A 23,578-nucleotide genomic window follows, 5' to 3' on the forward strand; every position below is an offset into this window, starting at 1 on the left:
AATCAAGAAAGAAAGACTTGCATTTCACAACTCAGGAAGTGATTTACTATAACTTTGTAGTCACTGTTGGGGTATAGAAAATGGAGCAGCATAATTAACTCAGAGTAAGATCCCGTAAATAGTTATATGATCTTTAGTGTTGTTGATTGAAGGGTAAACAGTGCCCCTAGGACACAGGGAAGAACTAACGCAATAAAGGCAGTGTACAGCAGACGCTGAAAATCCAAAATGAACACAGAGAATGCTGGAGAAACTCAGCAAATCTGGCAGCATCTGTGGAAAGAGAAACGGAGTTAGTATTTCAAGTGTGGTATGATTTGAGGTTTGAAGAAAAGTCATAATGGAGTTGAAATGTTAACTTTGTTTCTCTCTCCACACATGCTGCCAGATCTGCAAACAAACACACCCCTGTCCTTTTTTGAAATTATATCTTGGACTGGTTTTGTCTGAATGTATTTATTGAAATAAATGTGTTTTATAGGGTAGATGTAGTGAAAATATTTACACTTATGGGGAAGTCCAAAATGAAAGGACATGAATATGATAACACAAGAAAAGTCCAAGAGGAATTCAGGAAAACTTCTTTCCCCAAAGTGTGCTGAGCATTTCTTTTGTGCTTTCACAGGATGTGGGAGTCACTGGTTAGTTCTGAATATTTTGCACAGCCATACGGGGTGGCACACTGTCTCAGTGGTTAGTACCGCTGTTTCACAGCACCAGGGAACTCGGGTTTGATTCCAGCCTCAGGTGACTGTCTCTGTGGAATTTGCACATTCTCCCTGCTCTGGTTTCTTCCCACAGTCCAAAGATGTGCAGATCACGTGGATTAGCCATGCTAAATTGCCCATAGTGTTCAGGGATGCCATGGGAAATGCAGAATTACACAGTATGGGGCTGGGTCTAGGTGGGCTGCTCTTTGGAGGGTTGGTGTGGACACAGCGGGTCAAACAGCCTGCATCTACGCTATAAGGGTTCTATTGTTGACCTTAAGAAGGTGGTGGTGTCATCTTAGAGTCATAGAGGCCTACAGCATGGAAAGAGGTCCTTTGATCCATTGAGTCCACACCAGTCAAAACAACTACCTAACCCCATTTTTGAGCACTTGGCCCATAGCCTTGTATGCCTTGACATCGTTCAAACAACCAAGACAAGCATAATGAACCAAATAATTTCCTTCTGTACTGAATGGTTAAATGACACAGCACTTGTAGTCATTTTCAACTTATAACAGGGACTGAACATCAATAGAGCAGTTGAATGGCATGCTGATTAATGCCCACCCTGAAGAAGTTTTGCTCTTCCCTTCAACAGAAATTCCACTAAATGCTGCCCCCTTCACACTTCACATCTAGACTCTAAACGTTAGCTTGTTTTCTCTCCATGGATGCTGCCTGACCCGCTGTGATTTCCACCATTTTTTGTTTTCAGTACAGATTCCAGCATCTGCAGTAATTTGCTCCTACATTGTGTTTAATTGACTGTTACGTCTCTTCGAGGAACGCTCTCCCTAAAGAAATTTTGCTTTTCACTCTGACAGGAATTCCACCTAAATTCTGCCCCTCCGCACATCTCATCTTCCTGTCTTTGGCATGCTGCAATGCTCTAGTGAATAGCAATGCAAAATGGAGGAACAACATCTCATCTTCAGACTAGGCACTTTACAACTATCTAGACTTAATATTGAGTTCAACACCTTCAGATTGTGAACCCACTCCCATTCCTTTTAGCTTTACTTGTTACATTCTCTGTCACCATATCCCCTCTCCACTCCCCCACTCCAGCAAAACTGTCTGTTCTTTCCAGTTTGGCAGTTAGACACACCATAGTCCTGTCATCCTCACATTCTGATCACTTAATCTGCATTATCAGTACCCTTTCTCCCTCAGCACTCTACTACCTCACTATTGCATAAATGCTGCCCCCTCCATATTTCACGTCAACTCTGATGAAGAATCATCTGGACTAGAAACGTTAACTTGCTGTCTCTCCATGGATGTTGCCTGACCAACTGTGATTCCCAGTTTGCCCAATCTCGCTTCATAATTAAAACTGTCGAGCCCAGATAATATCCTGGTAAATCTCCTCTGCACCCTTTCCACTGCAATCACACCCCTCCTATAATGTGGATTCCAGAACTGCACACAAAATTTTTGAGCCACTACAGTCTATACGGTGTAGGTGCACGCTAGGAAGGGAGAAACATATGGAGGGAGTTCTAGGATTTTGATTCAGTGGCAGTGAAGAAACGGCGATATATTTCCAAGTCAGGATGTTGCGTGGCTGAGGTGGTGGTGTTCCTATGTATCTGCTGCCCTTGTCCTTTTAAGTGGAAGAATGCAGAACTATACAAAGGGAATGGGATATGTAATTTGCTACGCACAAGTAGTGACTGCAGAGATCAGCATAGATGCATTTAACAGGCAGCTGGATACATACATCAGAGAGAAAGGAATAGAAGATTATGCCAACAGGGTGAGCTGAGGAAAGTGGGAGGTGCCTTTTATGAAGCAGGAATCTGTGCTGTAAGTTTTATGTAATTCTGTTTTGCAGCCCAGCTACATCATCCAGATTCTGCCTGGACTCAGCTAAGTCACTGGTAGCATTCTACAATAATGGAGCTCTCCCTTGCCAGTGTAATGGAGAAGGTGCAACTAGTCCCACATGTAATCCATTTGGGGGCCAATGTTCCTGCCGGCCAAATGTTATTGGGCGTCAATGTAACAGATGTGCCACTGGCTATTTTATGTTCCCCAACTGTCGACGTAAGTGGGTGCTTTTACACTTACAAAATAAGCGTACAAGAATTAAGTACTTTGATACATTTTGATGACATAACAAGCCACTATAAGTGCTATTTAGTTATAAATTCAAGTTCTTGGGGCCTGAAAAAATGCATGTTTTTTCTTTCTGTTATGAATTGGAGGTCAAGCCCCGTCTGATAACTAAAACCGAAACACCCAGAGAAGCTCGCCTCACCTCATAATCTGTTAAAGGAAGTGTGAAAAGTGATATAACCTGCCTCTCACCTCCCAATCTGTTATAAAGGGGTGGTTAACTGAAATGAAATCCTTCTACTCACTCTATAATCAACAAGTAACAATTTATTTATCTAACTCTATCAGTGTACAAATTAACAGAACTACTAACAAATGAACAATTCCCCCTTAACTACTAACTATTCCCGAATGAAACAAAATTCTACAGTTCTGGTCGCCACATTCACAAAAGGATGTGGATACTTTGGAGAGGGTGCAGAGGAGGTTCACCAGGATGTTGCCTGGTATGGAGGGCGCTAGCTATGAAGAGAGGTTGAGTAGATTAGGATTATTTACATTAGAAAGACGGAGGTTGAGGGGGTCCCGATTGAGGTCTACAAAATCATGAGAGGTATAGACAGGGTGGATAGCAAGAAGCTTTATCCCAGAGTGGGGGACTCAATTACTAGGGGTCACGATTTTAACGTGAGAGGGGAAAAGTTTAAGGGAGATATGTGTGGAAGGTTCTTTATGCAGAGGGTGGTGGGTGCCTGGAATGCATTGCCAGCAGAGGTGGTAGAGGCAGGCATGATAGCGTCATTTAAGATGTATCTAGACAGATACATGAATGGGCAGGGAGCAGAGGGATACAGATCCTTGGAAAGTAGGTGACAGGTTTAGATCTGGATCGGCGCAGGCTTGGAGGGCCGAAGGGCCTGTTCCTGTGCTGTAATTTTCTTTGTTCTTTGTTCTTTGTTCCATTCTGTTACAATAAATAGAACTCCCACTTACGTAAACCAAAATAATAAAATAAAATAAATTAAAACTTAATCTCTCAAAATTACAGCCAGGATTTGTCTTCCAGAATGCTCTGTGCCTGCTCCGCTGATCCTCAGTCCAGAGGATCTCTGTTGAATTCTTGTGTCAGGAATGCCTTTCTCCGTCAAATTCTTGTGTCAGAAATGTTAGCTCAGAATGCTGCTATACCTTTACTTAGATCATGGTTACTCTGAGAGCTTAGAGAATTCTGTGATTTTCTCTTTAGAGCTGTTGGTTGTTAACTGTAATAGATAGCAGTTGCTCTCACACAGACTTTCAAATGCCATCTTCTTTTATACCCTTGATGACCTATTAATTTCTTACAATAGGATTGGTCCTAGGTTAGTCAAAACAATCAGATTTTAATTTAATTGGTTTTTAGTTTCTAAGTGCCTGATTTAAATTAATTGGCTGATTTTCAAACTGGTTACCTTACTGACAAAACAAACTATTGTCTGGGTTGCTAACAACACAGCTTTATAATACAATGTCTCAATTTCAGGAGCTGTCTGTGCACCTGCACTTTTTTAATCCTAGAAAAAACACATCATCTTTTAAACAGGCCATGTACTCTTCCTCCTCCCCCTCCCTCGTCATTTTACGAACATCAAATTCTAGCATCCTGCCTTCCAATCCACAAATACTCTATCCAACTTTGCAACACTTCCCTTATAATAAGGCCATTGTACCAAAGCTAGGCGGCATGACAGCCCCACCACAGTAGTGAAATTCTACTGCCTATTTTTGTCAGCTTTGTCTCACCTTCTCTGATCACTTGATTATAGGATCATAGCACAATACAGTTAAGAAAGGGGCTATTCGGCCCATTGTCTGAAAGACTATCTGATTAGCCCACATGTGCTGGCATGATTCCAGTGAATTTTCTACAAACCCTCTGTCTCTCGAATCACCTCTACAGGGATGAACACATGGCAATTGTTGCCCTTTTAAAGGGTCAGGTCACCTTTGGGAGACAACAATCAAAGACCCCCCCACAGCCTTTTCCTCTCAGTACCAATCTACCTAAGACTGATGGAAGTGGGCACAGCCTTGTCAAACTATATCTATATGCGCGTTGGATCAAATGGCCTGTTTTTAAGTTATAACTTGCATGCACTTACATATAATTTTTAGTTTTGCTTTAAGAATATGTTACCAATCGTGTCTGTGCTATTTGCTATGATTTTGTATCTTGAGCAATCAGGATATCATGGATTATGGGGAACAAGCAAGAAAGTGGATGTGAGGAATGTCGGATCAGCCATGATCCTATTGAATTGTGGAGCAGGCTCAAGGGGCCAAATTGCCTTCTCCTGTTCCTATTTCTTATGGCTTTATGGTCTTATAATTGATCTACCATTCTGTTAGAAGAATTCAAAATTTTATTTGCTGTAAAAAAATTGAGAAGAAGTAGCAAACCTCTCACATCTTTTGCTTCACCTTAAGCTTGCAATTGTGGCAAACGCCTGTGTGATGAGGTCACAGGCCAATGCATCTGCCCTCCCCAAACCGTTAAACCTTCATGTGAGACATGTGAGAAACAGACCTTCAGTTACCATCCTTTAATCGGCTGTGCAAAGTGCAACTGCTCACGAGAAGGAATCATTAAACCTACAAACCCAGACTGCAACCGACAAACTGGGCAGTGCCGGTGAGTAGAACTACATTCATCGATACTTTCATTTCTCAGCTTTCTTGAAATAACCAGCAATAAGCACCAACAGAAGCTTGCATATCGCTAGCATCTTCCTTTTAATTCATCAGGGGATGAGAGCTTCACTGCCCGAGCCAGCATTTATTGCCCATCCCCAATTTCCCTTGACAAGGTGGTGGTGAGCTAGTGTAGTAGAATGTTCCCTATTTGCTTCACAAGCGTATTATCCTGATTGGACAGCGAGCCAACTCCCGGCCTCTAGAAGTTCAAGTAGTGAGTGAGCCTGGAATGTGCTATGCAGGGAGTGCTGCATTGTTGGAGTGATGCCTCAAGGATGAAACCTGAAATCAAAGCATGAAGCATGAGGCATTCAGCTATTCAGCCCTTCTAGCCTACTGCACCATTCAGTAAGATTGTTATTCTTCTCCCTCAATTACACTTTGCCCAATGCCCAGTTTCTTGCCTTACCCGATATTCCCTTGATTCCCATAAAGTTAAAAATTTGTCAGTTCCAGCCTTGAATATACTCAATAACCGAGCATCCGCAGTTCCCTGGCCTAGAACATTACAAAGGCTCATAACCCACTGAGTGAAGAAAATTCTCCTTATCTCAATTCTAAATTGTTGACCCCTTATCCTGAAACTATGGGCTGGATTTTCATTCTCCCGGCATGTACTGGGAGTTGGGAAAACGCCCAGCTTCGCATGCCCATCTCAGGAAATATGAGTTCTGTTCACATGATTTTCATTGTCAGGAGATGGGTTCCAGCTGAAATAGGGCCAGATGGCTCCAGAAGCAGTTAAGACACAGCCACAGAGGCTCTGTGGAGGCAGACTGTTAAAAAGGTCTACCTCAGTCTAAGGAAGTTCTTCCCCACTGCAAAATAAAACAGGCTCTGCAGCCCTCACCCTGACACTCCCTCAGACTGCCTCACTACAGCCTCCCCCATCCATGTCACCTCATGTCCCAAGCAAAGGTATGAACCTCCCAAACAACTCCTCATGGCACTTCAATCCCATTCACCCAGTATACATTGTACAGAAGCGATGAACCCTACCGTAATCATTGATGGCTTTCCTTTATGTTAAAAAACTCCAATCATTGCAGCCTTTTAAAATGTGAAGCATTCAGATCCTTTAAGGTTTCATCAGCTGAAATTCACAACACACTTAAAACTGCTTAATTTGGTTTTAATGAACAATGTGAAATTGATAGAAAAAATCAGAAAGCCAGTGTTGTCAATCAAGCAGGAGCTCAGGTATTCCAATAATCCAGTGGTTATCTGGGCACTCAACCAAGAATACAGACAAGATTTGACTGAGAGCTCTAACACAACTGAAATACTGGAGTCCCTCCTTGATTGATAGCTCTATCTGATTTTTGCTATCAATTTCAGAGTGTTTATTTACATAAGGTTAAGTGTTTTGAAGTGTTTTGTGGTGTCAGCTATTGAAACTTTCAAGTGTCTGGATGCACCAGGATTTTGTATAAAGCTGGCCCAACTACGGAAGATGTGTAGAAGGGTTAGCCATGTCCATCTCCACAATTGAGCTTTACCACACTTTACCAAAAAATGGAAAATTCCAGCCAAGACTTGTAAAGTATTCTAGGGTCACGGGTAACATTTTTTAGCATATCTTCAGGTTGTTAAAGACATACTATATAAATCTTTAATTATGCAGACAGCAATGGGAATTTGGAGAAGAAAATGGTTAAATTCTGCCACTTTGGTTCTTTAAAAGTCGCATTATCGGTAGACAAAGGTTTTAAAATATTAAGAGTCTGATTATTTTAGAAAGAAATGTGCTCCATAGACCTTCTCTGAGCAGTTTAATTTCTTGCACATTTTCTGTTTAGATGCAAATCGAAAGTAACAGGCCGTCAGTGTGACCGCTGTTCTGTCAGTTACTCCCGTTACCCAGATTGCATTCCCTGTAACTGTAACCGTGAAGCAACACAGCCAAATGTGTGCGATCCCATAACTGGACAGTGTCTTTGCAAGGTCAGTCTTAAGGTTCTCAAATGTATTGTAATGGAACAAATGGCAGTACTTTGCAAATAAAACACAATACATGATCCATTTCTTATATTAGAGAATCATCTGACTAAAATGAAGGCTTGTTAATCATTGTGCCAAGTTGTTGAAAGAGGTATTCTATCAAACTCAGTTGTAACTGTACTTTTCCCATAGCTCTTCCAACTTTAAGTGTTCAAATACTTATCCAATTCCTTTTTGTATGTTACTGTTAAATCTATTTCCTCCACTCTTGCAGGAAGCATCTGGTAAACCTTTGTTGCACTCCCTCAAAACCAGAACATCCCTCCTTGGAAAAGGAGACCAAATCTGCACACAATACTTGAGGTGTGGTCTCACCAAGGCCCTATACAATTGCAGCAAGACATCCCTGTTCCTGAACTCAGATCCTCTCTGATGGCCAACATACCATTTGTTTTCTTTGCTACCTGGTGCATCTGCATGGTTACCATCAGCAACTGGTGAACAAGGATGACTGGGTCTCGCTGCTCCCCCTCTTTCCCAGGCTATCACTGTTCAGATAATAATCTGCCTTTGGTTTCTGCTCCCATAGTGGATAACCTCACTATACACATTATACTTCATCTACCACGCATTTTCCCATTCACATAACTTGTCTAAATCAAACTGAAACATCCCTGCATCCTCCTCATAGCTCACTCTCCCATCCAGCTTTGTGCCCCTTGCAAACCTGGAGATATTACATCATTCATATATATTTTGATTCGTTAATATTGTGAATAGCTCGGGTCCAAGTACTGATCCCTGCAGTACCCCAAAGATCACTACTTGCCATTCTGAAAAATATTCATTTATTTATTCCTACACTTCGTTTCTTGTCTGACACCCAGTTTTCTATCCATCTCAGTACACTACCCCAATCCCATGTGTTTAATTTTACAAGCTAATTTCTTATGTCGAAAGCCTGCTGGAAGTCCAAGTAAACCATATCCACTGGGCTCCACCTTACCAACTCTACTAGTTACATCCTCAAAAAAATTACAGTAGATTTATCAAGTATGATTTCCCTTTCGTAAATCCAAGCTGACTGTGTCCAATCCTGTCACCGTTTTCAAAGCAAAAATTGAAAGAACTGCAGATGCTGTAAATCAGGAACAAAAACAAAGTTGCTGGAGAAGCTCAGCAGGTCTGGCAGCATCTGTGAAGGAAAAAACAGAGTTCTGAGGAGGGGTCACCGGACCTGAAACGTTAACTCTGTTTTTTGCTTCACAGATGCTGCCAGACCTGCTGAGCTTTTCCAGCAACTTTTTTCAAAGTACCCTACTAATAAATCTTTTAGAAGGGGCTCGAGCATTGTCCCCACTGACAATGTCAGGCTAATTGGTCTTAAAATCTCTGTTTTCTGTCCACCCCCTTTATAAAATAGTGGGGTTACATTAGCTATACTGCAATCCATAGGAACAGAATCTATTGATTCTTGAAATAAAACCACCAATGCATTCACTACTTTTGGTGCCATTCCTGAAGTACCCTGGGATGTAGATTATTGTGTCCCGGGGATTTATCAGCCTTTAGTCCCATCAAATTTACAACACCATTTCACTACTAATGCTGATTTCCTTCAGTTCCTCTCTGTCACTAAACTCTATGGTCCCCAACATTTTTGGAGTTCCCCAATCCCTGTCAATCCCACCCTATACCCTCTGTTATTTTGAACACATTTGTAAATCGCCACTTAGACTTCTCTGTTTGAAAAATAATAACAACATCTTCAATCTCTACCCATCGCTAAAATTCCAGAAACTTGGTATATTTTTAGTAAGTGTCTGCATCCTGTGCAAGAGCAGTCTGTGGGTTGATAAAGAACCATGCAATAACTAACCTTTTGTTTACAATAGCCACTCCTCACATGCTTTGGAATTTTTCAGTATTATCAATGTGTTTACAGTAACAGATTGTGTCTACTGTCTGTCATGGCTCAGTTTCAGATTGGTTGGCTATTAGGAGAGTTGCCAAGCAGAGTCAGGGATAAAGGGAAGATTCCAATGTCAGTGGTGGAAAAAAAAACAGATTACAGCAACAAAGGTTAAAACATTAGTTAAAAGAAATAATGTAATGAAGCTGTGGTTTTTACATTATATAGAGCAAATACTAAGAGTCTGATTTTAATTCCTTTTTATTTCTTTCCTTTCCATTTTAATGGACATTTAACCTATTAAATATGAAGGGAAGAGAATCAGATAACAATACAACACAGAAGGGGACTATTCAGTCTGTCAATACTATGCCAGCTCATTGAAGGAACTGTCCAATTAATCTCAATTATTCATAATTTCAAACACCTCCCTTCAGCTACAACATCTCCAGTCATAGAAAACTAGAAGATAGGAGCAGGAGGAGCCATTCGGCCCTTTGAGCCTGCTCTGCCATTCTTCACAATCATGGCTGATCGTCCAATTCAATTGCCTAATCCTGCTTTTTCCCCATAACCTTTGATCCCATTTGCCCCAACTGCTACATCTAGCTGCCTCTTGAATTCATTCAATGTTTTAGCATCAAATACTTCCTGTGGTAATGAATTCCACAGGCTCACCACTCTTTGTGTGAAGAACTGTCTCCTCACTTCTGTCCTAAATTGTCTACGTCGAATCCTCATACTGTGACCCCTGGTTCTGGACACACCTGCCTTTGGGAACATCCTCCCTGTGTCTACCCTGTCCAGGTCCTGTTAGAATTTTATAAGTCTCGACGAGAATCCCCCCTCATTCATTTGAACTCCAGCAAACTCATACGTCAGACCCACCATCCCCAGAATCAACCTGGTAAACTTTTGCTGCACTCCCTCGAGAGCAAGAGCATCCTTCCTCAGAAAAGGAGACCGAAATTACACGCAGTATTCCAGGTGTGGTTTCACCAAGGCCCTGTACAACTGCAACAACACGCCCTTCTTCTGTACTCGAAATCTCTTGCAATGAAGGCCAACATACCATTTGCCTTCTTTACCGCCTGCTGCACCTGCATGTTTCCCTTCAGCCAATGATGCACAAAGACCCCCAGGTCCTGCTGCACATTCCCCTCTCCCAATTTACAGCCATTCAGGTATAAATTTGTCTTCCTGTTTTTGCTTCCAAAGTGAATACCCTCACATTTATCCAAATGATACTACATCTGCCATTGATTTGCCCACTCACCCAACCTGTTGAGATCATGCTGAAGGATCTCTGCATCTTCATCACAGTTCACCCTCCCACCCAATTTGGTGTCATCTGCAAACTTTGCATCTGCAGTTTGTTCACATAACTAAAATCCCTTGTCCTAGATAGCGAGCTAAATTTCAAAATTCTAAAATTATGTAGACAAGTCAGTAAGGGAACATTTTGTTCATAGTGACCATCAGTTAGATTTAGGATAACTATGGAAAAGAATAGGAAGATGCCAGGAATAAAAGTTCTAAGCTGGAGAATGGATCGTTTTATTGATATGATTTGGTCTGAGCGGTCCAACAGCTACTTGCAGATATAACTGTCAGAACACTGAGAGGTATGCAAGAAGGAAATAGCAAGAGTACAGGGTAAATATATTCCCATAAATACAACCCTGGATGTTGAGGGACATAAAGGTTAGGATTAAGAGAATAAGGAGAAGTTTGTGGCAGGTACCGGGGATCTGTACTGCAGAGTCCCCAGAGGATTATTAAAAGTAAATAAGTGAACCAAAAAAGGAAATTAGGAAAGCAAAGTGAATCATGAGAAAGCATTAATGGGCTACAGTTTCTCTGAATGAAAATCTGTTTCCTGTGGGGTTCCATGGAGTGCAGTGCTCAGACCCTTGCTGTTTGAGGCATACATTAATGATTTGGATTTAAAAGTAAGGGTTATGACTCCCAAGGTCTGTCCACCAAGGCACAAGTCAGGAGTGTGATGGAATACTCCCCATTTGCATTGGTGGGTGCACCTCCACGGTGGACTGGCTTTGAGGAGTCAGCAGTTGAGTTACTCACCACAGTATTCCTAGCCTTCGACCTGCTTTTGTAACCATTATGTTCATGCAATGAATCCAGCTGAATTTCTGGTCAATGGTAACCCCAAGTATGTTGATAATGGTGGATTCAGTGATGGTAACATCATTGAATGGCAAAGGGCAGTGATTAGATTGTCTCTAATTGGAGATGGTCATTGCCTGGCATTGGCGTGGTGTGAATGTTACATGCCACTTGTCACTCCAAGCCTGGATATTGTCCAGATTTTGTTGCATTTGAACATAGACTGCTTCAGTATCAGAGGAGTTATGAATGGTGCTGAACATTGTGCAATCATCAGCGAACATCCCCACTTCTGACCTTATGATGGAGGGAAGGTCATTGATGAAGAAGCTGAAATTCATTGAACTTAGATACTCCTGCAGAGATGTCCTGCAGCAGAGACAACTGACCAACAACCATAACCATCTTCCTATGTGACAGGTATGACTCCAACCAGCAGAGAGTTTGCCCCCAATACCAATTGATTCCCAAAACAAAGTTGCTAGAAAAGCTCAGCAGGTCTGGCAGCATCTGTGAAGGAGAAAACAGAGTTAATGTTTTGACCTGAAATGTTAACTCTGTTTTCTCCTTCACAGATGCTGCCAGACCTGCTGAGCTTTTCCAGTAACTTTGTTTTTGTTCCTGATTTACAGTATCCGCAGTTCTTTTGGTTTTTACCCATTGATTCCAGTTTGGCTAGGGCTCCTTGATGCCACACTCTTGTCAAAAGCAGCCTTGATGTCAAGGGCTGTCACTCTCACCTCACCTCTGGAATTCAGCTCTTTTGTCCATGTTTGAACCAAAGCTGTAATGAGGTCAGGAGCTGAGTGGCCCTGGTGGAACCCAAACTGGGAGTCACTGAGCAGGTTATTGCTGAGCAGGTTCTGCTTGATAGCACTGCTGATGAGACCTTTCGTCACTTTACTGATGGTCGAGAGTAGACTGATAGGGGGTAATTGGCTGGGTTGGATTTGACCTGCTTTTTGTGTACAGGACATATGTGAGCAATTTTCCACATTGTTGGGTAGATGCCAGTGTTGTAACTGTACTCGAACAGCTTGCCTAGTGGAGCGGGAAATATTGGGGCACAGGTTCTCAGTACTATTCCTGGGATGTTGTTAGGGCCAATAGCCTTTGCAGTATCCAGTGTCTCTAGCCTTCACATGGAGTGAATCGAATTGGCTGAAGATTGATATCTGTAATGCTGAGGACCATTGAAAGAAGCCAAGATGGATCACCCACTTGGCACTTCTGGCTGAAGATTGCTGCGAAAGCTTCAGCCTTATCTTTTGCACTCATGTGCTGGGCTCTTCCATCATTGAGGACGGGGATATTTATGGAGCCTCCTCCTCCAATGAGTTGTTTAATTGTCCACCACCATTCACGACTGGATGTGGGAGGACTGCAGAGCTTATGTCTGAACCATTGGTTGTGAGATCGCTTAGCTCTTCTATCACTTGCTGCTTATGCTGTAGTCCTGTTTGGTGGCTTCACCAGGTTGACACTTCATCTTCAGGTATGCCTGGTGCTGCTCCTGGCATGCCCTCGTGCACTCGCCATTGAACCAGGGTTGATCCTCTGGTTTGATGATAATTGTTAAGTAGGGATATACCGGACCATGAGGTTGCAGATTGTACTGGAGTACAGTTATGCTGCTGTTAATGGTCCACAGCATCTCATGGATGCCCAGTGTTGAGTTGCTAGATCTGTTCCAAGTCTGTCCCATTTAGCACGGGGATAGTGCCACACAACACAATGGAGAATATTGTAAATGTGAAGATGGGACGACTTCTTCACAAGGACTGTCATTCTTACCGATACTATCACGGATAGTTTCATCTGCAGTTGGCAATTTGGTTAGGATGAGGTCAAGTATGTTGTTCCCTCTTGCTGCCCTCACCACCTGCCGCAGACTCAGTCTAGCAGCTATATCCTTTAGGACCCAACTGGCTTGATTGGCAATGTTGCCATGAGCCACTGTTAGTGGTGGACATTGAGATTCCCCACCCCGAGTACATTTTATGCCCTTGCCACCCTCAGTGCATGTCTAGCGATAATACCACTAGGTCATCACCTCCACAGCTCACATGCTTGTTCCTATTGCATAATTATTGTTTGGGGACCTATAAATTATCCCCACAAGTGACTTCTTTCCCCTACTATTCCTCATCCCCACTCAAACTAATTTTTCATTCTGAGCTCCTGTACTAAGGTCATCTTGAATGATTGCACTAAATTTAATTTTCAATTTGAGAGACTGGGAGATCACAAACTGTGGAGCATTAGAAAATTTCAGAATTGAGATTAATAATTATTGTTGTGTAAAGATATTAATGGGTCTGTATACCAAATGGAGTTAAGATACGGATCAGTAATGATCTGTTTGTGATTCAGAGAGCAGGTTCAAGGGTTTTATAGGAACAGAAGGACGCCAGTGTCAAATGATGTGATTGGTAAATGGAATGAAAAGAGTAGGATTTGGTCCAGGTGGGTTCAGAGCGAGTAGGTAGATAAAAGAGGCAGACTCAGGTAGATTTGGCTTTTTTTATTCATTCATGGGATGGTTGCAGGTGAGACAGCATTTATTGCCCACAGGGCAGTTAAGAGTCAACTACATTGCTGTGGGTCTGGATTCACATGTAGGCCAGACCAGGTAAGAATGGCAGTTTCCTTCCTTAAAGGACATTAGAGAACCAGATGGGTTTTTCTGATAATTGACAATGGATTTGTGGTCATTATTAGGTTTGTAATTCCAGATATTGATTGAATTCAAATTTCACCATCTGCCATGGTGGGATTTGAACCTGGGTTCCCAGAATGTTATCTGGATCTCTGGATTAACAGTCCTGTGATAATACCACTAGGCCATTGCCTGGCCATTGCCTCCCCATTGCTGAGTGAGGGAATGGAAGCCATACAACTCAATAATAAAGAAGTTTATGGGCTTCTTGCACTTGTTAGAGATGGCATGGAGAAGACTGTAGATATCTAACTACAAGACAGGAGTGCAACTTGGCTTTGATTGTTGCCCTGATGGTATATTGGATGACAGATCTTTGGTATGTGCATTTATTCTTTATCACTTTAATCTAAGCTAGATGTGCATTTAATGTTAAAATACTGTGAATAAAGCAAATTTCTACAAATGCTGAAAAGCAAAATAAAAATGGGAAACATTGGAAATGCTCAGCAGTCCAAACAGTGCCTGACGAGAAAGAACCCTAATAATTGATCTGAAATATTAACTCCTGTCTCTGCACACTCTACTAGACCTACTGAATATCGAAATACATTTATCGGAGTGACTCAAACATTATATTCAAGATGACAAATAACAGTACTGATACAAACTTTAAATTCTTCTATTTTGCCCATTTTAGGAGAATGTAATTGGTGCACAGTGTGACATCTGCCGACCTGGCTCATTCTATCTTGATCCAGCCAATCCCAAAGGCTGCACCAGCTGCTTTTGCTTCGGAATAACAAATGAGTGTCGAAGTTCTGATAAGTCCAGGACTAAAGTGAGTGAAGAAATGCGCGTTGTCAATTTTTAAATTTTTCCAAATTTGTGCTTAGCACTGAAATATGCATGATAATTAGAAGTTTTTTTGTTAAGAATTTGGATTAGAAAGATTTTAGGTAAATAGATACATCAGAGTTGCCAGTTCTAATTGACGTATTCCTGGGATGCCATCACATAGCTTCTAAATATTCTACTCTCGTGGCCCTATCATTTGCCTGACAAGGTGACGTCCCTGGCTACAACTAATGTGAGAGTGAATGGGGTCATCATAACTGGATACCGGAAATCTGAAATATAGGGTGAACATGTTTGTTATACTTGACAGGACTTCCAGCGCCTGTGGTGAAAGAAGGAGACGGCTGAATTTTGCATGTTCCTTATAGGCTGGCTGGGAGCACATGACTAGCATCAGAAATAACTCCCAGAATCTTCCTTCCAGCATGACAGTTGATGACAACATGTCCACCAACAGCTACTTTTCTCCATGGTACTGTACTTAAAATTCCTTAAGAAGAAGAACCACAGGTTCTCAATGCCTAGATCACCTTTTTCCTTGGATGTTGCTTATAGCAGTATCGTAGAGAATAGTTTGCCATTCCTGGATGATCCAAGGTCTTCCTCAAAGGCTGGTAATACTAATATATATGGGATTTACCCATGTTAGTGAAAGAATGTGCTCCTTGAGTATTATTGGAGCTGCATTCATTCCATCACACACCCGGCTTGTGCCTTGTAGATTGTGGTCAGACATAGAGATAAAGCACCCATTTCAGAAGACCCAGCCTCTGACCTGCTCCTGTAGCCATGACATATATGTGACTGGTCCAGATGAGTTCCTGGGGTACAGTAGATTCATACCTGATGCGGCTTTGCTGGCAGATACTTCCAACCTGACCAGCCCGGTCTTACCATTCAGAAGAGTTTCATGCTTATGTTTGGATTGGGTTAACTAATAGATTAATTGTCAACATCTAAAACTTCTGCTACCTTTTCTTTAACTCATTCATGAGATGGGTATAGTGCTGGTATTATTGACATTTACCACCCCATCTGTAATTGAACTTAAGAGATATCTTCTTGACCTGCTGCAGTCCATGTGGTGCCAATACAGCCACAGTACTGATAAAAAAGGAGTTCTAGGATTTTTGACAAAAGTAAGGGGTGGCGATATAGTCCCAAGTCAGATCTATTTTGTGTACATAGTGTTATATTACACTGAATTAGATACAATGAAACAGGCCATTCTGCCCATCTGGTCTATGTCAGTGATATTGGTCCAGGCATGTCTTCTCCAAACTCGATTTGTCATGCCTGCTCAATATATATTTTTATTCCTTCATCATGTGTTTATCCAGCCTCCCCTTAAAGGCATCTGTGCATTCAGTTTAATTATTCCGTATGGTTGTAAGTTTCACATTCTAATCACTCTCCTGAAGGCTGTATTTTATTTGTAAGTCACTATCTTAGTTCTGGTTCCTACTATCCTAGTTCTGGTCTGCCATTCAATAGGATCATGGGTGATCTGACATTCCGTAAGTCCATTTTCCTGCCCTTTCCCATTATGCTTGATTCTCCTACTGATTCAGAATCTACCTCAGCCTTAAATATAAACAAGGACTCTGCCCCCACAGCTCAGGCAAGGAGTTCCAAAGACTCTCAACCCTCTGAGGGAAGAAATTCCTCCTCCTCTCACCTCATCCTTTGATTTTGAGACTATGCTCTCTGGTCCTAGACTTTCCCATGAGGGGAAACATCTTCTTAGCATTTACCCTGTCAAGGCCCTTAAGAATCCTTTATGTTTCGATAAAATCACCTCTCATTCTTCTAAACTCCAAAGAGTAGAGTCCCAACCTGTTTAGCCTTTGCTCATAAGACAATCCCTACATATTGGAGATTATGTTTAATACATAAACAAGTGCCAATTGAACACAGGAATGTTTTTAATTGTTGATTTAGTTTTGATGTTGCAGTTTAGATTCATACTTTCCTTTAGCATATGCAAATGAAGAAATGGAATTTACTCACGGGGAATAAACAGAGTATTCCAGTTGTTTATAACCAACGGAGTAATACTGTCGTTGCTGATGTACAAGAACTACCAGATGTTATTCGTGATTTATACTGGTTAGCCCCGGAGTCCTACCTGGGAGACAAGGTAAATGAAGCATAAGACTGTGGAATCAAATCAAGCCATAAGCTGTTGCAGGCTGTCAGGCTAATCACATCGGTGTCATGTTATTCTCTGCTTCAACTGCTGAATCTAATCTCACTCTCCAACTTCATTTTCTTTAACAATCTGCTTTATCAAGCAACCGATATGGATTCTGCTTTAGCAGTACTTTGTGAAATAGTTGCATCTACTAACTGAAATCTATTCTTTCTAACTTCAGTTCAAATGCTTTTTAAATGAACATTTCTTACGCAGCTTATGAGTATCAGTGGCAAGGTCAGCATTTGTTGCCCATCCCTAGATGCATTTGAGGAGGGTAATTGTGAAGGGCTATTTATAATTACTTTCAAGTTGTACCCATTCCTTACCATCAGCTTGACACTACAAGCAATATCATTAGAACTATTCGGAAACTTTGCTAAACTTGAAGACCTCTTCTGAGTTACTGTCTTACCTCCTCACCTTTATGCTTAAAAGCACTCAATTTTCAATGCTGCAACACAGCTTCAGAAGTATCTTCTCATCAATTTTCCACCAGGTCTCTTCATATGGTGGCCTCCTGACATATCAAATAAAATCCTTTGGCTTACCAAGTGAAGGGATGACTTTACTTGAGAAAAGGTCCGACGTTGAATTGAGAGTGAGTACCCTTCTTTGCATGTAACTAAATACAGGGTTTGTGAAATTAGTCGGTGGCACTAAGATACGACCTGGTCACAGAGGGGACATTTATGTGCAGTTTTCCCACTGCATTCAGTTCTGTGCATCTCGGGAAGGAAATATTAATGGATAGAAAATGATTACATTTTCAAGTCAGAATGGTGAGCGGCTTGGAGGAACCTTGGTGTTCCCATGTATCTACTGCCCTAGTCTTGTGGGTTTGGAAGGTGCTGTTTAAGGTTAAATGACAAAGACAGGTTGTATTGACAAGGCTGGTATTTCTCAAGAAGATGAAGGGATGACTTAATTGAGGTAATTAAATGATTAAGGAATTTGAGAGGATAGCTGGAGAGAAACATTTTCTTCTGTTGAAGGGAAGTCAGGAACAGGAGTGAAATAACCTTAAAAATAGATCCAGCTCTTCAGGGCGGTATCACACTAATAGGAGTGAAAACCTGGAACTGTCACTCACAAGAAACTGTTGAGGCTGGTAGGGTCAATTAAAATACAGAAAACAGATCATTAGATTTTTGTTGGGTAAGGGTTATGCAATCAAGCTGAGTAGTTGGAGTTAAGAAACAGAACAGCCAGGATTTAATGGAATGTGGAACAGCCTCGAGGGTCAGAATGACGTTGTTCTGCTTCTGTACTCTAAAGTGCAATCACAACATTGGAAATGAAGTCAGTAGGAGAAATATAACATGCATGTACTCTGTTACAGCAAAATTACTTCAACGCTTTTATATTGGAAGGAATCTACACTGTGCCATGCGACAATGACCACCAAATTTCCGAGGGCTTGCAAGTTCCATTTTGAATTATAGCTGGAATCCAAAAACCAAACCACTTAATTAGTTAGGATGCACTTGTTAGCTGGCCAGTGTTCACATTAATTGACAAAGCTACCAGTTGCTGCTTTTGTGCATTTATGCAACTTGATGTATTCATGGAACTTGTAATGGCAGGTCATATCAGATGTGTGATTTTCAGAAAGGCCCAGTGGAGCCTGATTATGTTAGTGAAGCTGTTGATGAGCAGAGTGAGATCTGTCCCCTTATCTACCACAAGACTGTAAGACATAAGAACAGCAGAAGGTGAATAGATAGTTGAGTGTTGTTGGAGCTGCACTCATCCAGGCAAGTGGGGAGTCGCGCCTACTCGGTCATCAAAAGGAGCTAGTTGACCTGATGCCCCTCACGTCTTCTTTCCTGCCCTTTCCCCATAACCCATGATTCCCCGATTGATCAGGAATCTGTCTCTCTCAGCCTTAAATATACACAAGGAGTCTGCCCCACAGCTCCCTGTGGCAAGGAGTTCCAAAGACTCAAAACTCTCTGAGAGAAATAATTTCTCCTCATCTCTATCTTAAGTGGGTCCTCCTTTATTCTGAGACTAAAGAAACTACTTCTGAGACTATTATCCTGTCAATTTCCTCATCTGCCATCTAAATAAAATCTGTCTTTGAATGTTAACAATTTATTTAAAAACATATGGTGAATATACAATAACATAATAAACTATAGGTGTAAACATTAGGAGATAAATATTGACTTTTCTTTTTAGGGTGAACAGATGACTGTCGTGTACTTTGATCCCCGGAATCCACTTCCAGATCGAGTTTATCATGGACAGGTCCGACTTTTAGAGGTAAATGTAATCCTATTGATGGTAATTTAATCATTTGTTATATTTAGTAAAGTTAGGTAGAATTTTACTACTCAAAAACAGACGATTCAGCCCAACATTCTATTCTATTGATAATGTTTCATGCAAGGGTCTTTCCAATCCTACTTCATCCCACCTAATTTCATATCTGTCTATTCCTTTCTCCCTCATATTTTTATTTAGCTTCCCCTAAAATGCATCTATTCTAATCTCCTCAGCTACTCCTTGTGGTAAAGATCACGACAGGAGTTCCTCAGGTTAATGTCCTGGACTTAACCATTTTCAGTTACACTGTCAACGACCTTTCTTCATTGTATGGCCAGGAGTGGGGATGTTTGCTAATGACTACACAAAGTTCAGTCCTATTTGCAACTCCCTAGATACTGAAATGGTCTATTTCCACTTGCAACAAGACCAGAACAACGTTCAGTCTGAGCTGATAAATGAAAAGCAACATTTGTGTCAGACAACGACCATCTCCAAAAAGAGAGAATCTAACCATTCCTCTTTAATGGCATTCGAATGACCGAATCTCTCCTGATCAACATCTTGGGAGTTACCATTGACAAGAAACTGAATTGTACAGGCTATTTAAATACTGTGCCAAAAGCATAGGTCAGAGACTCAGAATTCTGCAATGAGTAGGTCATTTCCTGACTTTCAGAGCCTGTGTGCACAGCCTACAACGCACAAACCAGGACTACGATAGAATACTCCTGACTTGCCTGGATGAGGGCAGTTCCAACAACTCAAGAAGGTTGACACTATCCAGGATAAACCAGCCAGTTGGTCCCCCTGACCATCCACCATTTTCCACACTCATGCTTCTGATAGGGGTGCTCAGTAGCAGCAGTGTGTGACATCTACAAGTTGCACCACAACAATTTTCCAAGTCTCCTTTGACAGCACCTGTTCAGCTACCTCATAATCATTTTGAATACTTAAAAACCCAATTACGGACCATTTTCTTGGGCCTTCTGTTTTCTGAAAAAAGGAGCCCCCTATCTGTTCAGGTTTTCTGATGTTTACAAACTTTCGGTTCTGTTAACATTCCTATAAAATATTCCTCATTTGATAACAAGTAAAATGTTTAAAAATGCTGAAATGTCCAATTAAAAATGGAAAAATTAGCTATCTGTTCTATTGACAGGATAACTTTCGACATGCTGTCATTAACACTCCAGTAACTAGGGAAGACTTCATGCTTTTGTTGAGCAATTTGGAGGAACTACACGTTAGAGCACTTTATTATTCACAAACACAACGCCTTTCCCTTGGCCAAGTTCAACTCGAGGAAGCCTCTGTTTCTGGAACTGGAAATCCTGCTACTGATGTGGAAGTGTGCTCATGTCCCCAAAACTACTTGGGAGATTCCTGCCAGGTAGGACCTGTCATTCACTGAAGTACACATTTTTCTGTGATATGCGACATAACAATTTTGAACATTTTAGCTTTTGAAAACAAAATAGATGTTTTGATAATTGAATATTTTGTCTTGTGTCTAGGGCATGAACTGTTCAAAATCCTGGTTTTCTTTATTTTTAACATTGTGAAACAGGCACTAATCTGACTAGGAACTGTTAATCTAATAACTTTCCAACGGGTTGATTCTGCTGGGATAGAACCTCCTCACAAATTAGTCTTGCAGCTTTCTTAAAAAGTGTATTAGTCCTTATTTCTGTATCATTTAACATCACAAGTGTGTGGATGTGTAAAAGAATATGCTTGCCAATTCATAAAGTGTGTATATTGCCTCAAATTACTTTGTTTCCAGCTGACAGATGGTTGGTTTAATATTTTATAAGTTGATTGTATATCTGGTGATCCATTCTACTCAGTAATGTAGTGACTGTATGGGTTTAATAAATGCTACATTGACATGCTTGACATTTGTAGTATCTTTTGTTTTCCCCTTTGTGATGATTTTATTCTTTGCACATATTTATTTCTTAAAGTTTTTATATTTCTTGCTGATTAAGTTCTGCAGCTAATATTCTCAGTTGTTTCTGAGTTTGGTTTTATTTGGCATCTAATATCATCAAATAATAAGAAAAAGTACAGAATATTGGCTTGCTCATGGGTTAGAGAATTTGAGTTAATTTGAACATGATGAAGATTTGTTTACAGCTGCTGTTTCTTCAGTAAGTTAATACTTTTATATTATCACTGGAGAAATACATATTGTTTATTAAAACTACGTGTAACTTTCAGTGCTGTATTTGTCATAGATCCATTCAGGGAAACTGTGTGAATTGCATCTTTTATATTAATACACAACTGATTTATTTTTTCTGATTTTTGCTTACTTTTACTTCTGTAGTATTATGCGTCTCTGCTCCTCTTCCACTCTCCACAAATTTAAGAAAGAAACAGAGAAAATAGGAGCAGAAGTAGGCCGTACAACCCTTTGAACATCCAAAACTGGGCTGCCCATATTCTAATTAACACTAAGTCCTATTAGCCACCACCCTTATGCCCATTGACTGACACTGCCTCTTGATTTGGCCACACATCAGTTCTAAAATTCTCATCCTTGGAATCAAAATGTCTTCAACCTTCCATAACCTACTTCAGCCCTACAACCCCCAGGATCTCTGTGTTCCTCCAGTTTTGGAAGTAGTTCATGGGGCTCCTGGGACTCCAAAAATTGGACAAGGAAACTTCCGGATGATTACTACATACCACATCCCTCAGCTGATGAATCAGTGCTCCTCCATATTTATCACCACTTGGAGGAAGCACTGAGAGTGGCAAGGGCACGGAATGTACTCAAGAGTCTTCAAGGTTTACCACCAAGAGTGACTTCACAGCACCCCTACTGACACAGGTGGTTAAATCCTAAAGAACATAGCTGCTCGTCTTGGTCTGCTGTAGGTGATGAGATAACCAATAAGAAGCAGAAACATACTAGACATCCTCACCAACCTACTTGTCCCAGATGCATCCGACCATGACAGTATCAGTAGGCAGTTCAGAAAAGATTCACTAGGATGTTTCCCAATATGGAAGGATTATCTTTTGATCAGAGCTAAATAAATAGGCACCGTACTTAGTGGAGTTTAGAAGAATGAGAAGTGATCTGATTGCTGGGAGGATGTTTCCCCTCATGGGAGAGTCTAGGATCAAAGGGCTTAGCCTTTGTGAGTCTTGGAACTTCTTGCCTCAAAGAGTTGTGGCGGCAGAGCCCTTGTGTATGCTTAAGACTGAGGTAGATAGACTCTTGATCAGTAGGAGAATCAAGGGTTATGGGAAAAGGGCAGGAAAGTGGATGTGAGGAATGTTGGATCAGTCATGATCCTATTGAAATATGTTGTAGGCTTGAGGGCCAAAATACCTACTGCTGTTCCTATTTCTTATGATCTTACGGTCATTGGACAGGTCATCAATATGCTGTCTTTCAGTTTATCGTGTTGTGTGGCATTGTCACTGTGCTAAATGGGATAGATTCAGAACAGATTTAATTAGTCAAAACTGGGCATTCATGACATGCTGTTGGGTCATCCACAGCAAAATTTCACTCAGCCACAATGTAAAACCTCGTGATCTGCCATACCCCCGCTCAAATGTAATTGTCAGACAAGGGACCAACCTTGATTTAACGAAGAGTATAGCAGGGCATGCCTTGAGAAGCACCAGGCACACCTAAACATGTGGTAACAACCTTGTGAACTTACACTATAGGAACACTTGAATGCCAAGTGTGTAGACATCCTATAAATAGCATTGAAACATATAAGAAAATGAGTGGACTTGACTGGGTGGATGTGGAAAGAGTGTTTTTAGAATATAGAAGTACTGGAGTAGGAAACAATTCTGAAGAAGGGTCATTGGACCTAAGACATTAACTCTGCTTTCTCTCCTCAGATGCTGCCAGACTCGTGAGTTTTTCCTGCAGTTTCTGTTTTTGTTACAGGAGCAATTATACAGGGCTTTGGTGAGACTACACCTAGAATATTGTGTATAGTTTTGGTTTCCTTATCTAAGGATAGATATTCTGGCCGTGGAGAGAGTGCAATGAAGGATGGCAGGACTGATGAATGAACAGAGACTGGATTGGTCAGGACTATATTCACTCGAGTTTAGAAGAATGCAGA

At 41.2% G+C, this 23,578-nt stretch overlaps 1 protein-coding gene across 1 annotated transcript in view; it reads left to right on the forward strand.

The window, feature by feature from the left end:
• The window catches only part of LOC109928639 (laminin subunit alpha-3-like), a 306,680-nt gene that overhangs the window by 185,280 nt on the left and 97,822 nt on the right, over positions 1–23,578 (forward strand). Inside the window, exons 33-40 of the mRNA XM_048596214.1 lie at positions 2,551–2,762; positions 5,241–5,445; positions 7,307–7,451; positions 14,847–14,987; positions 16,983–17,144; positions 17,698–17,799; positions 19,383–19,466; positions 20,635–20,865. Coding sequence (XP_048452171.1) covers positions 2,551–2,762; positions 5,241–5,445; positions 7,307–7,451; positions 14,847–14,987; positions 16,983–17,144; positions 17,698–17,799; positions 19,383–19,466; positions 20,635–20,865 — 1,282 coding nt within the window. The remainder of the gene's footprint in view (positions 1–2,550; positions 2,763–5,240; positions 5,446–7,306; positions 7,452–14,846; positions 14,988–16,982; positions 17,145–17,697; positions 17,800–19,382; positions 19,467–20,634; positions 20,866–23,578) is intronic.

This window comes from Rhincodon typus, chromosome 4 (genome assembly GCF_021869965.1).
Source record: "Rhincodon typus isolate 14 chromosome 4, sRhiTyp1.1, whole genome shotgun sequence".
NCBI lineage: Eukaryota > Metazoa > Chordata > Chondrichthyes > Orectolobiformes > Rhincodontidae > Rhincodon > Rhincodon typus.